Source organism: Porites lutea, chromosome 3 (assembly GCF_958299795.1).
Source record: "Porites lutea chromosome 3, jaPorLute2.1, whole genome shotgun sequence".
Lineage (NCBI taxonomy): Eukaryota > Metazoa > Cnidaria > Anthozoa > Scleractinia > Poritidae > Porites > Porites lutea.
The window spans coordinates 44308061-44321519 of record NC_133203.1 but is presented as its reverse complement, the minus strand read 5'-3'; the positions used below and the strand labels follow the sequence as shown (position 1 = coordinate 44321519).

Below are 13459 nucleotides of genomic sequence, written 5' to 3'. Positions count from 1 at the left end.
TTCACGTATATTCTTGATTGTGATGATGTCTGTCGGCTATGTGTACCTGATCGAATGTCATTTTCAATGCTTTCATATAATGTTTTAGTGCACTAACCTGAAGTAACGTAAAGCACACAGTGACCTGAACTTTCTTGTTTGGTTTGACCCTTACCCCTGGAGTTATTAGAGAATGTTCTAGTGCGCGTTCTTATGATGGTATTCCGGAATAAAATAATTCGTCACAACGTAACACCTCCAAATCTTAGCTAGTTGAAATACAGGATTAAGTTGCACGTAGGTTCAAGTGGTCCAAGACAGATGGTAAAAGAAACTTGGAACAAAACTTCTGTGTATTCTTATTCCGGAATAGCGTCAATTGAACGCACCTTTAGGTACGTGTCATTAGGACTCAGAACTCAAAGGGCCGTCTCATCAACTTATGGCTGAGTCAAGTGCTTTTTCTTGGTACTATTCATCTAGTTTGTTGTTCTATTTTTTACTCTGCGAGCTAAATCCTATGGTGTGTGAAGCCTTCTAAAGAGCTGAGGGTGAGCTGAGCTTTCACTCAAATCATTCAATGATCAATCACTGTGGCCCGAAGATGTCCGCACCAATTTCACTTTTTGTCTTCAAACGTTTCGCATCCCAAGCTGATTTTAGCCCATCAATTTGCATCCCAACATCTTGAGCAGGGCAGTCGATCGACGCGGTAGGTTTCAGTGTTTGGACGCCCAGCGCGAGACAAGTCTTGGAATCCAGAGAAGTAAGTGGGTCACGTGCTTTGTCAGAGGTGACTTCCTTCAGCTCAGAACCTTGAGTTGTGGGCCGAATCCTATTTAAATAGTGAGAGACTTCAAATAAAAAAATTCATAAATCTCCTTTTTTACCCTTGGCAGTGATGGAACGATTATCTAAATAGCCTAAAGGTTAAAGATTCCAACTGGCAGGAAGCAGACCAGTTAGCTTTCTTACAAATTCAAACTCTGGACCTTCGGGTTGCGAGTCCAGCTCTCTAACCACATGGCCACGCTGCCTCATGTAAAAAACCTCTTCAGTAGTACTTTCACCTGTATTTTCACATAATGCAGAACCATTTATTCAATTTGTTATTCTAACAGATGAATTTTCTCCACCAATGGCCGGCTTAACCGTCTGTAATATCGCGGCGAAAACTTACAACCCTTTATAGATATCTACAGTAGTATCTTTATCTTAGTTGTAGAAGCACGAGATTTAAATGTTTTATATTTATAAAAGCTGCCTTTACCATTCTAATAGAAGCAGCTGCATGTTTTCATCAGTCGCCATAGTCTTGAGTGACTCAGATACCTTGAAAAGTCTTAAGGGTTAAAAGGGCTTATTAATTGTAGCTAGATATTATTTTCAGGAAGAAAAACTTATAAGAACTGCTGTGAGCAGACGTCGTTGCTAGTCCCCCTTGAACTTCATAGCTATAGTACAAAGCTTTTTTTCAAGAATCTGCCTGGCTTTCTTTAACCGTAAGACGACATAATTCTTCCCAGAAGATTAATAGTTAGCCCTAATCTTCCGTCCGTTTTTAAGCCATAACGATTTTTCCTGAAAGAAGTCTTAGTTTCTTTGTCCGTAGAATCCAGGCGACTAAAAGTGCAACAAAAGAGTGCCATATCTCAGTAAAGGGTCTTAACTTTGATGAGAGGCGTCTGTCTTTCTTTCGAGCGACTCAATATTTGACGCGATAAAAACACGTGACAAGGGTTTTAAGCAATGACGCCGGGAAATGAGAGCATATCCTCTCTTAGCCCAGATTAAAAGAAATTAGGCCAGGGTCAATGAGTTCAAATACATAATCGCATTTAATTCACCTGATTGTACCACAGAAATGCCAAGTTCGGAGCACGGCATACGCGAGTGTCATGGTCACAAAAAAATGGGATTATGTTTTCACTTGGGCTGATATAATAGATATAATTTCCAAACCGGTACTTTGCTAGGGACTTGCATCTCATCTTTCAGAAATGTTACGCTTTTGCCCTAACTCCCTCGACTAAAAGACCCTCTTACTTTCTTTAGGCCACGTCGCATTTCACATGTGCCAAATCTAATAATACCGGATGATGAAAATCTTTTGTTCTAGAACATTCACGTTATACAATGAATCGAGCTGAAACCGGAATGAACCCCTCTCTTGCATAAAAGAGATTATTTAAGCTATTCGTCGATAAGAGACATAAAAAAACAACCTAAAACCCCAACGATCATTCTCAGACCTTATGACTACAGTTTAGGAAATTATACTGCTTCTAAATATTTTACCGGTCAGTGACTCTTCCTTTGAATTGTTGAAATAAGCGATGATTGTAACCTTTCTGTTGTTTCAATTTAAATTTTTCTGTTCTTTTCAATACTTTGTCATAGTCAGGCAAATAAAGAGTGTTATTGTTGTATCCATTATCAACAAGAGTCTCTTTTGTTATCAGTTATATGTAAGAATTTACGGGAACAAAAATTAGCGCGAATATTCATCAAAGATGTCTCTCCCGTATCGATGCGTAACTGTCGTGTGTTTAGAGGGAGTTTATAGTTCAGAACTATTTCAGGCAGTTTTATAACCTCTTTTATTATATAGACACGAGTGTTTTACTGGAAAATATACCACTCGTAAAATTCATAAAAACTACATCCGGGACCCGAGTGATTTATTTTCCATAATCTCACACGTGAGTTTATCGATGACGTAATTTCGGTAATTTCCCTCTATCATTTTATCGATGTCTTTTTGTCTATATAATAAAAAAAACATTACACGGCGGCTTAAAGATATGAATTTTATTTTCTGGTGGCAAAAACAATATTTTACTCACTCGCTGCGCTCGTTCGTAAAATATTGTTTTGCCACTCGAAAATAAAATTCATATCTTCCCGCCACCGTGTAATATCCTCTACATCTGAAGTTATAATACAAAGGAACAGGGAGAATAACAGGGAAAAGATAAAAAACTGCCTGCTACTGCTACTAGCCGGCAGTAACGTAGGCTATTGTTTGACCACCAGGACCAGTTCTTGGCTAGACTATTTGTTAATAATCTACCTTTTAAATCGCGTTGGGCGCGCCGTACGGGTTCCATTGGCTAGCAGTGTTAAACTTGCTTTTAGGGCCCATGAAAAACAAAAATGAATAAAGCAATTTCAGCTGCAATTTTATTATTTAGTTGGTGAGGCTGGGGACAATAACAAGGTTTGAGTCATTTTGGACCATTTTGAGATTCTACCTGGATCCTTACCACGAGCTCTTTGATTGTTTCTTGTTTTTAAATTCATAAATTGCCGGTGGTCTGGGTATTTTCTTAGCGTAATCATCATAGCCTGCAAAGACAGCGTTCTCTCCTCGAATCGTCCATAGCGGCGAGGAGCGAGGAGGCACGGCTGTTACACAGGCAGAGGTAAGGCGAGATCATCGGTCATCAGGGTTTATATGAAGAGGCCCTAAATCGTCATTGAGACCCTGTTGGGGTAGGATAAGGTTAGATATGGCCTTGAAACAGAGACATAAGACTGGAAGCTACTGGATGAAATGGCGACTACGAAGATGGGTTTAATACCGACAGGGATATGGTCTATACCTCAAAACGCGAAAAGACCGCTTAAAATTCAGCCTGGGGACTAGACTGCAAGTATGCGCGAACAGTCAAGCAAAAGGTCTGGAGCGAGGGTGAAAACAGAGAACGAGACTGGAAAAAGACGTTAAAAATCCTTTTTTTACTCTCCCTCTCTTTTTCTCCCTCGCCTCACACGTGTGAGACTCTTACGCTATTCTTACGCTGCGCTAAACCGATTTTGAGAAAAAATCGACTGTTTTAGGGGCAAACTAAGAACATACGTAACAAACCCCACTTCCCCCCCCTCTCCGGCCACGCCCCTGCCGACCGCAAGATGGCAAGAGGGCCTCGTCAATGCCAACCTAGCCTTCGTGTTTTCCTGTCGCGCGCCCGTTCTTTCTTTCGCCCACTACTTCCAAGCGCCTGCTACGCAGGCTCATGCCAACCTCGTTCCCAGGATTCTCTCCTACCCGTCCCCTGGGAACGAGATTGCGTCAAATGCAAGCGTCAGCGTTGCGTGACTGGCATCTTCTATTTATGATATCGCTTAATGGCTTTTTTAATATGATGCGGGGTACAGAGTCATTAGCATACTAAACAACATATCGAGACACGCAAATTTTAGAGCGCAAAATAGTGAACACTCCTTATTGCAGAAACTGCAATACCGTTAAAAAATCATCAGAAATGGCTCGAATGACTTACGTTAAAGTCTGTGCGTTCATCATGGTTCCACTGTCTTTTATAGCAGCGCTGCCAAGTAAATTTACCTATTTTCTCTTCGCTGCCATATTTGGTTTCTTGGCATGCATCACGATTTTAGCGTGTGTTCATATTTTTAGCCAACACAGATCAAAATCTCACAATTTTCGTAGTCTGCTTCAGAATTATGTGGCTACTATGGTTCTGCGGATTTACGGAGGGCGGATAAGAAAACGCTTTGATCGGGAGGCAAACGACTGTCGAGAAGTACAAGAAAAGTTTCTGATGGAGATAATAAGCAGCAATCGAAACACCGTTTTTGGGCGAGAGTACAACTTTGAAAGCATCCAGAACAGTGCAGACTTCATAAAACTTGTTCCACTGACGACCAAGGCTTCTTACCAGGAATATGTGGGTAAGCCATCACGCACACTCTTGTAACCGTAGCCATTCACCTATTGTAAGTTCTTTGTGTCAGGGTTGCGTGACGGCGCAAAAAACGGCTTCGTAGAAAACTAGCGCCCCACGGTTATTGTGATAATCTGCATGCACACGAGCGCGGGGGAGATGCAATCCCTTAAATTGACCCTAAACTGGTATGAGCTGCCTAACAGGGTGGGGTTTTCGGGGTCCTGAGAATTTTACAGGGTATCTAGCCTGTAAACACTTAAATTGATGTTTTAAATGGTTCAGTAAAGGATGTCTGGGAAGGCTATTCTTCGGGGCATGCACGTAGTAGTAGCAGGACCTGGGATACTGCTAAGAAACAGCCCAGGTTGAGATTTCATGTCAGAAATAGGCCTTGCATTTGCAGTCAGCAATGAAGCAAGTAGACAAAATAAATAAAAGTAATGCCTAATTTTATTGTTTCTACCGAAACTTTTTTTTTTTTTTTCAGATCTGACTCATTGACTCATGACTCATTGACTCATTTGACTCATAAAACATCCGTTCTCCTTAAACTTCGCTTAAAAATGTCTTAAATATTTGCTTGCGATTTCTCTTAACAAGACAGGATCGCTAAGGGTGAAGATGCGGTGTTGACAATAGAAAAGACAAGTAAACTGGCCGTGACGTCAGGAACCACAGGCTCCCCAAGTATGATACCTCGTGTTCAGAGTCAAGCGTATTTATTCTTTATGGCAAGAGCTGCACTCTCGAGTGCGATGTATTCGGCGTTTCCTGAGGTAAGTGAAGAAGGTACACGTATTACCGCACTTCAAGAAAAACGCTCTTTCTCGTCAACACTAGCGGGAAGGGGGGTACCTCTCTATATAAGTAAGTGTATTGACAACAGAGGGAAGTTAAAGATACCACGACGGCTATGAAAGCGAAAGCGTCACTTAAACATTTGAAACTTGAGTGCGATTACTCTCCCAACTCGCTCACTTTGTAACATGAAGGTTAACTCTCCTGCAGTTAAATTCGTAAGGAAAATTTTCAAGTCCAAAAAGAGAAAGATAAATTCTTCGTCGTTTGTTTTCGTTCTCGATAAAAGGTAGTGTTCTAGTAGTGTTGTAGTCACCGCAAAGATCAGAAGTGTACAAAAATTGTGCTGCACGTGGAAGGTTGTTGGTTTTGCTAATCTAAATCATTTGTGTCCTAGCTAATTCAAAGTCGTCTCCAGGGCTTTTCCCTTAAAAAATGGGTGGGGCCAATTTTTTTAAGGGAAAAGCCCTGGGGACGATGTTGCCAGCTAATTCAGAGCCTTGTGATTCGTTTGCGATCTATTGGTCTTACAGTGGACCTCCAGGTTTTGTATTGTAGCTAACATGACATTATTTTATTCTCTAAATTGCAGACATTTAATCTTCAGAAAACTCTGGGATTCTACAGACCAGGTAGAAACATAGAGACGACTGCAGGCGGAATTCCTAAAGGTGGTATTAGCAATGTTACACCAACCGGATTCCAGTTGGCAATATTCTCAACGCCAGGGCCTGGCTTTCACATTTTGGAAAGCCACGCGTCGTACTATGTTCACTTGCTATTTGGTTTAAAGGATCGCAACATCGGAACTGTATTTTCAAACTTGGCCGCGTACACGTATAGAGGTTTCCTTGAACTAGAGAAAAACTGGCAACGTCTTGTGAAGGATATTGAAGAAGGAAGTTTGGATTCTGATTTAGAATTGGATGCTAAGATAAGAAGGTAAGAATTACACCCCACAGCGTATTGGGCTTTCAGGCTATTTAAAATATCTATTCTTTTGCGCCAAAATAGCTCTCAACCGGATAAAAACAGTTCAGTGTCTAGCAACAGAGAAGCAATAGCGAATAGATGGAAAAATATTTAACAAATTAGTTCAACCAGTTTATTGGAAAAGCTTCTGAAAGACGTACGCACTGTTCCCAGGCTATTTTCAGATACACGGACTCAGTTTTCTTATTTCAATTGTGTCAGCGGTACTCTCCTCTTTTGCGTTGTAACCACGTTTTTTTTGCTCATCCATATTCCGACGAGTAGGAGAGGACCTTGTTAACGAGGTGGTACAAATCCTGTGAACTGTCTAAAGTTTATCAAAATTATATCAAAACAGATCGTGATCAGTCAAACTGAAACAAATGCGTAGCATAAAATTGGCCTATGAACACTGGTAACGCCTTTCCATCCTTCGATATTGATGGAAAGTGTCAAGTTGTGTCTTTGCATACTGAGAGCCGATCTCTTTTGTCTCTTATCTCAGTAATATCATGAGGTGAAACTCTCGCTATTTTGGCTCTAGCTTATAACTCTATACGCACTGAAGATTGAGATAAGTCGGCATGTCGGTTTTGTTTTACATTGTAAATTTTAATTACTAATAGTAACCTTGATCGTGCTGACCATGAGATCTATATATGTGGTCTTTTTGGGAGTAATGTCCTTTTTTAATCCAAAATATTGAGACCACTACCTAGGATACGTTTGTTTAGTTGTGAAGTGCAACCAAACATTATTATCATCTCCTACATAAGGAGCATTTTCTCCTATATGAGGGGCATTTAGCTTTTTTTGCCACTTGTTCTCTTTCCTACTTCGTACTCAGTTGAAAGGCCAGCGAAAAGCAATTCTCTAGCTGTTCTTTAAAGACTCGACCTAAGTTAGGAACATAGAAGGGGAAAGGAATTCGATCCTTCCGTCAACCACGCCTTCGCTGGTCTTCGCTCTATGTTGCCTTTTGTTGGAACACATACCTCTCGCAAAGCTTTTAATCACGACGACTGGTACGAGGACAATAAAAGAGTCGAAATCAAGAGATCTTGGGTACTTACCATTTACATGGAAAAAAAACAGAAACTCTGGTTGGAAAATCAAAGCGTCTTTCCGTGTGAAAAGCTTCAGAAAGTATGGGATGTGATTTGAGCCGATGCAACTTTCCCTCTTGTTTAGTCTTTCAGCTGATTTGGATATTTATTTATTTATTTATTTATTTAGCTTCGCCTAATAGAATACAATCTTTATACATGAATACATAAAAATTATTAGCCTAACCAATTACCGTGGATCCCTCGTTAACAAAAAAAAAATAATAAATCGTTAAAAAAAAAAAAACTTAATGACTAAAGCTACTGATATATAAGAAGAAAAGTCAAAAGGAAACAAAACAGAAGTTCAAATTGCTAGAAGCAGCACGTCGGCGGGCACAGGAGAGTCCTCGCTATGTTGGACCTGGGAGAGATTGTTCTCTAGTTTCTGATGTCGTCAACGTCGTACAGGTCCAGAGCCTTATTCAGGGGCACCCAACGGAAATTTTCGGAGAATATCTGTTCGGGAAACGATTTGAGATTTAGAATCGTCGGAACATTTGTTGTAAAATTTCTTGCTTGCCTGCCTCTCCCAGGATTTTCGAACATCTAAAAAATGGTATCATTGCCCATTTTTAACAGATTTTTACCCTAAAAAGGTCACTTAGAATTTTCGGGAACCTTTTTTCTGGCTGAAATTTTCAAAAAGGCAAGTTTGGATCCCTATAATGTTCGGATCACTAGACTTTCAGTTAGGAAATCCGAACAGATGAAAAATTTTTAGGGGATAAAAATATGCCTATATCTACCGTTTTAAAAAAAATACGTTTAAAAATGTTATGTTTATAAAAGTGGTTTTGAACTATTTTCTCGTTGGGTGCCCTCGTCTATTGTAATATTGAAATAATGGATAGTACTTCGTAGCAGGCCCGCCCACCACGTTCAATCTATAGTTTTATGTTTATGAACCAGATTTCCACCCGGGTGGTTTGTGTAAATGGTAAGCCTCTAGTGCCGGTTAGTGCGCTCAATAACCTGATCAGGAAATAACGATGAAAACACGTGAACGATAAAGAGTAACATATTGTTAACAATGTGGTGCTGTTTCAGTGAGCTGAAAAGGTGTCTTGAGCCCGACAAGAAACGAGCTGAAGAATTACGAAAAGAATTCCAGGCAGGATTTGATGGAATAGCATCAAGAATCTGGCCAAACTTAAGGATTATACTCTGCGTAACTACAGGTATGGTAGAAAATATTGCAGGCTTTTGTCTCTATCAGATAAGAGAATAAAAGGGGACACGAGGATAGATCGCTTCTCGCCCGTCGCAGGAAAACCTTAAGTCGTTTCAGAACACGACCATGAGCTCTGTCATTGGCTATATTTTACTTTATTTAATAATAATAATAATAATAATAATAATACATATCATTTATATTGCTCAAATTAACATAAAAATATGGTCAAATGCGCATTACACAGATGAAGAATTAAAATTAATAAAATGTATATACAATATGAATGCAAAACAACTTAAAATATAAGATAAACGCTGTAAGAATTCTGAGACGCTAAAGTAGGTTAAAAAGGCTTTTAAAAGGTTAAAAAATAAACGTTAAAAAGGTTTAAAAGTACGTTAAAGTAACTACATGTAAGTGATAAGCTATTTTAAAATAATAGTTCTTGAGCAAGTGAAGTTCTTAAACGTATTAAAGTTCTTTTCCTTCCTGATATGTAATGGAAGCCAGGTTGTTCCATACTTTCGGTGCACCGGTTGAAAACGCTCAGTCTCCCAGTGTTTTCTTTGTCATGATAGAAGGGGCAATTAGTACTAAGACAATCCCGTCACTTGATCGAAGATTATAACGTGATTACTCTCTCACTATTAAAAGACTACTAAGATATTGTGGAGCTAAAGCGTATATACATTTAAAAGCAAGAATTGCAATTCATCATTGCAATTTCCATCATTTCCAGTTCCTCATCAGAAACCTGGCTTAAAAATGATGCGATTACAACGTTTTCTCTTGCCTCTTTATTCAGGGCGACAAGAATTGTATGCAACAAGGCTGCGAGAAAAATACACAGATGACGTGCCTATGTACTCTGCACTTTACACAAGTACTGAATCAGTCATTGGTGTCAATTTATGGCCAAAAGATAAGCCGACGTATCTTCCTGTGCTGTCAGCTGCCTTTTTTGAATTTGTTCCTGTTGAAAATTGTCATAAAGAACAAGCTAAGGTAGGTTTTCTCTGTACAGTAACCCGTAAAAAAAGTGCTTTTCACTTCTCCTTCTTTTCAGCGCCACTCCACTTTTCAGCACCACTCTCATCATAAACGAAATAGAAAAGGTGTCTCGTGATCGCACACTCACTCACTCAACCTCTTCATCTTGGCTGGGATGAAAGAGCGCGCGTTTGCGATCGCAGCATTCATGAATTGATCATGATCATGTGTAACGTTATTAAAAGGCTGACTCCGAGAATATGCAAGATGAAGTGGATCCTGCATTCTGATGGGCTTTTCGGGAATTCCTGTTTTGATCCCAGAAGTTGCATAATTCACTCACTTCGTTCCAGTCCATGAAAAGGTACCAAAAAAACTCAGTTGGCAAATATCTAGCCACCTGAACCTTTTCGAACCTGCCTTCCCCTCCCCCATCGCAATGTTGATGAGAAATGAATTTTGAACTCCTGTTTCCTTTCCAACCTTGTACAGGAGAACTGATTGTTTCAATATATATAGTATATGTGTGTGAATGTTTGTGTGAATTTGCTTAAGGTTGCTCGTTAAGTTTTTGCTTTAAAACGGGCATCGCGTGTGTTCAAGCCAGAGTAGCGGGAGAAAAAAGAGGGCAGCTGCCGTCGAGCCTGATGCTGGGAGATAGCACAGAAACAGACCTAACAGTGAGTGGGTGACTGGGAGCTCTGTGTCAAAAGTAGGAAAGTAGTGGGGAGGGGGCTTTTGACACTTTTATTAGAGTTTCAATGTAGAAAGCAGTAAAAAAAGTCAAGGAATTTTGCCTGCGGGGTGGTCCAACCAAATCAATGCTCTGACTGATAATCATGATGAGAATAGCAGTGCTAGGTGGAGGAGTGATTGATTAGTGATGGGTGTCATGGGTGTGGAGGGTGAGTTTTGGGTTCTTGAGTTTGGCTCTCAAGAGACCGATTGCATGCACATTCTAACAAATCCAGTCAGGTAAACTGTCTATAAATGACTATACCGGACTTACTATACAGTCTAAACTGTGTACCTTGCTGTTGTTGAAGGTTTTCCAGGTGACTTTAGTAAAGAATTTCCCTCCTTTGCTTGCCTTCATAGACTTGTTTAGCCGAAGATCTCGAAGTAAACTCTCTCTACGAGCTGGTTATAACCACGCCGGGTGGTCTTTACCGATACAGAATGGGGGATGTGGTGAGAGTCGCACGCTTCCACTACAAGTCTCCTGTCTTGGAATTCCAGTACCGTAGAGGCACAGTTCTTCCTTGTCATATGACTGAGAAAATGGTCTACGACGCATTGTGTGAATCTGTTGAAAGTTTCAAAGAAATTAAACTGGTTGATTACACATGCGCAGGAAGTCTGCTATTTGATGGTATCTCCTCAGAGACTGGAACCAAGAAAGGACCAGAGCAGGCTCCTTTCCATATCGTGTTTGTAGAGCTGAGCGGTTTCTTGACAAAAGAAGAAACGTGTTTTCTTCAAGAAAAGGTATAGTTATAGCTGTGCAGATTCAGGTGGATGGTTGGTTGTTTTTCGAGTAGAATCTCTTGTTTGAGGTTTGTGCCAAAGTTTCCGTTGGCCTTGGGAGCCGGCTCTTCTACAACGCTCACTTTGTGCATGCCCCCTTATAGTAGAGAGCCTGCAATAAAGCTAGTTGAAAAAGAAACTTGAGACCACACTTTCGATTGGTATGCATCGCTGTACAACGCCTTTTTTTAAACCAGGACAGGCGCGTCAGAACTGATTAATGCGAGCAAGTTACCGGTTACGGCCGTTGGTTTTGGTTTTAGTTGTGATTGGTTGAGCCGTGGCAAGAGATTTCTCAGTCAACTACAACTTCTTTCGAAACCCATAAAAAAAAACCCTTTTTAAAAAAAGTTTCTTTTTTTTTCCCATTATATTCTTCTTTAAGGCATTGTTTACCTTAAAAAATAAGACGAAAATTCATTACTCATTTCACCAACAATTTTTGCTTTTCTAACTCAAGGTTTCTCTATCCAATTTGTAGAACACTGTCATTTGCGCACGTTTTCATACAGTTATTCCCCTTGTTTTACAGCTTGAAGAGGCTCTTTGCAACCACAACAGTTCTTACCGCGATTTTCGAAAGAATGGTGAAGAGTCGCCTGTTTTCCTGTACCGAGTGAAACAAGGGACCTTCGATCTCCTGATGAAGCATCTCATGGAAGCTAACCCTATGACGTCACCAATTCAGTTCAAAATCCCACGGTTAATAAAAACCAAGGCTGCGGGAAAATTATTGCTTGAAAACTTGCATCCCCAGCAAGAATACATGAAGTAATTATCAAATTACAGTGGAAGCTCTCTTAAGCAGACGCCCTCGGGACGCGAAAAAGGTGTCGGTAACTAGGGCTGGCCGCTTTCGGAGAATGGTTCTCGTATTCGTCAACTAGAGGTGTAAGGGTTAGATGGACGCTAAGGGAGCTTGCCCAACTACAAATAAACATTTCAATTAACCTGGACATTCATTCAACGATGTTCGTCTCATTCCTCTTGAACTCAGTCATACGCAGCAAATGTGACTGAGTCAGAAAGGCTCGGGAGGTTTACTTAACATACAAAGAGAAAACATTGTCTCCTCTAGCTAGGGAAAAAAGACGTGACGAAGCTTGATGATATACGATAAAACCTAGTCTGCACCTACACTAATCACCATCTATTTTTTAATTTTCAAACCATTATTTGTAACGATCTTTCAGTTTCATTGTCATTTTTTTTCCTAGCCCCTGAAGAAGGTTTGAGTTCCAAACCGAAATATCGGGCAAATTTGTTGCGATATATTTTTGGTTTTATTATTTTGTTTACTTATTCATCACTCTGCCGTTAGGATCATTTTGCCGATAAAACTATAACCTGCGATCAACCGGCCCTTCTCTTTCCCCGTCCGCCGACTTTCGTGCTTTTCCCGAAAAAAAAAATCACCTGATCGCGGGGCCGTCCTTGGAGAGGCCATCTTTGCTTTTCCAAGTCATGTGACAGTGCAGGTTTTGTATGGTCATGGGACAAAAATTTATCACGAGATAAAATATTATCACGGGATAATAGTCTAAATTATCACGAGATAAGAAATATCACGGGAATAACATAATTATCACACGACGGTTATCTCGGGATGCAAAATTATCACGTGATAAAAGAAGTTAGTATGGGATAAAAAAATTATCACAGGATAAAATTCTAATTGGTTAAAAAAATCAAGCGGAACTCATATTAAAGGCATGTTTGAACTTGCTTGGGAAAGTTCCTAAAAAAAATCTTACATCATGACTTTAATGTTTTTTTTTTTTTTTTTTCTGAAAACAACATCAGACAATAATAACCCTTCTTTACTTCTTCAGTTTGAATGAAAAATGGATTCCGTATCAAACTTTGCCTATTGCTAAAGTTGCATTTTTGGAGGACAGTAGTGCTTTTGTTTGTTACATTCTTTCGTTATTCGATAAGCGGTTTTCGACCTTTAATCGGGTAAAAAAAGTTTTTGACCTAAACAGAAATTCTGGACACCAATGCTTTCTTTGTTTTAGGTGTAAATACAGAATGGAAGAAAGAGTAATCCTGTTTGATTCCAGATTCCAGATTCCAGATTCCTTTACTGTGATTCCGTTTCCATGATTTCTTATTTTAGGGCTGCCCGTGTGGAACACTGGAAATCATTTCGGGGGCAGAATCATTTCGGGGTTCTAAAAATCATTACTGCAAATGTTCGATTGTTTCTTGTGCTA

General features: G+C 39.9%; 1 protein-coding gene across 1 annotated transcript; it reads left to right on the top strand.

Moving 5' to 3' along the window:
* The first annotated feature begins 4147 nt into the window (after positions 1-4147).
* LOC140929797 (uncharacterized) lies at positions 4148-12684 on the top strand. Its single transcript, XM_073379499.1, has 7 exons — positions 4148-4677; positions 5274-5449; positions 6064-6413; positions 8600-8730; positions 9532-9731; positions 10815-11204; positions 11776-12684. The coding sequence occupies exons 1-7, from the start codon at positions 4248-4250 to the stop codon at positions 12016-12018; spliced, it is 1920 nt and encodes a 639-aa protein (XP_073235600.1). The 5' UTR covers positions 4148-4247; the 3' UTR covers positions 12019-12684.
* The last annotated feature ends 775 nt before the right edge of the window (positions 12685-13459 follow it).

Bases quoted from the DNA above. Each gene is read 5' to 3' on its own strand.
- LOC140929797 (XM_073379499.1), top strand. From the start codon at position 4,248: ATGGCTCGAATGACTTACGTTAAAGTCTGTGCGTTCATCATGGTTCCA. The intron at 4,678-5,273 runs GTAAGCCATCAC...TCTCTTAACAAG, and splicing joins TTCTTACCAGGAATATGTGG to ACAGGATCGCTAAGGGTGAA. The intron at 6,414-8,599 runs GTAAGAATTACA...GTGCTGTTTCAG, and splicing joins TTGGATGCTAAGATAAGAAG to TGAGCTGAAAAGGTGTCTTG.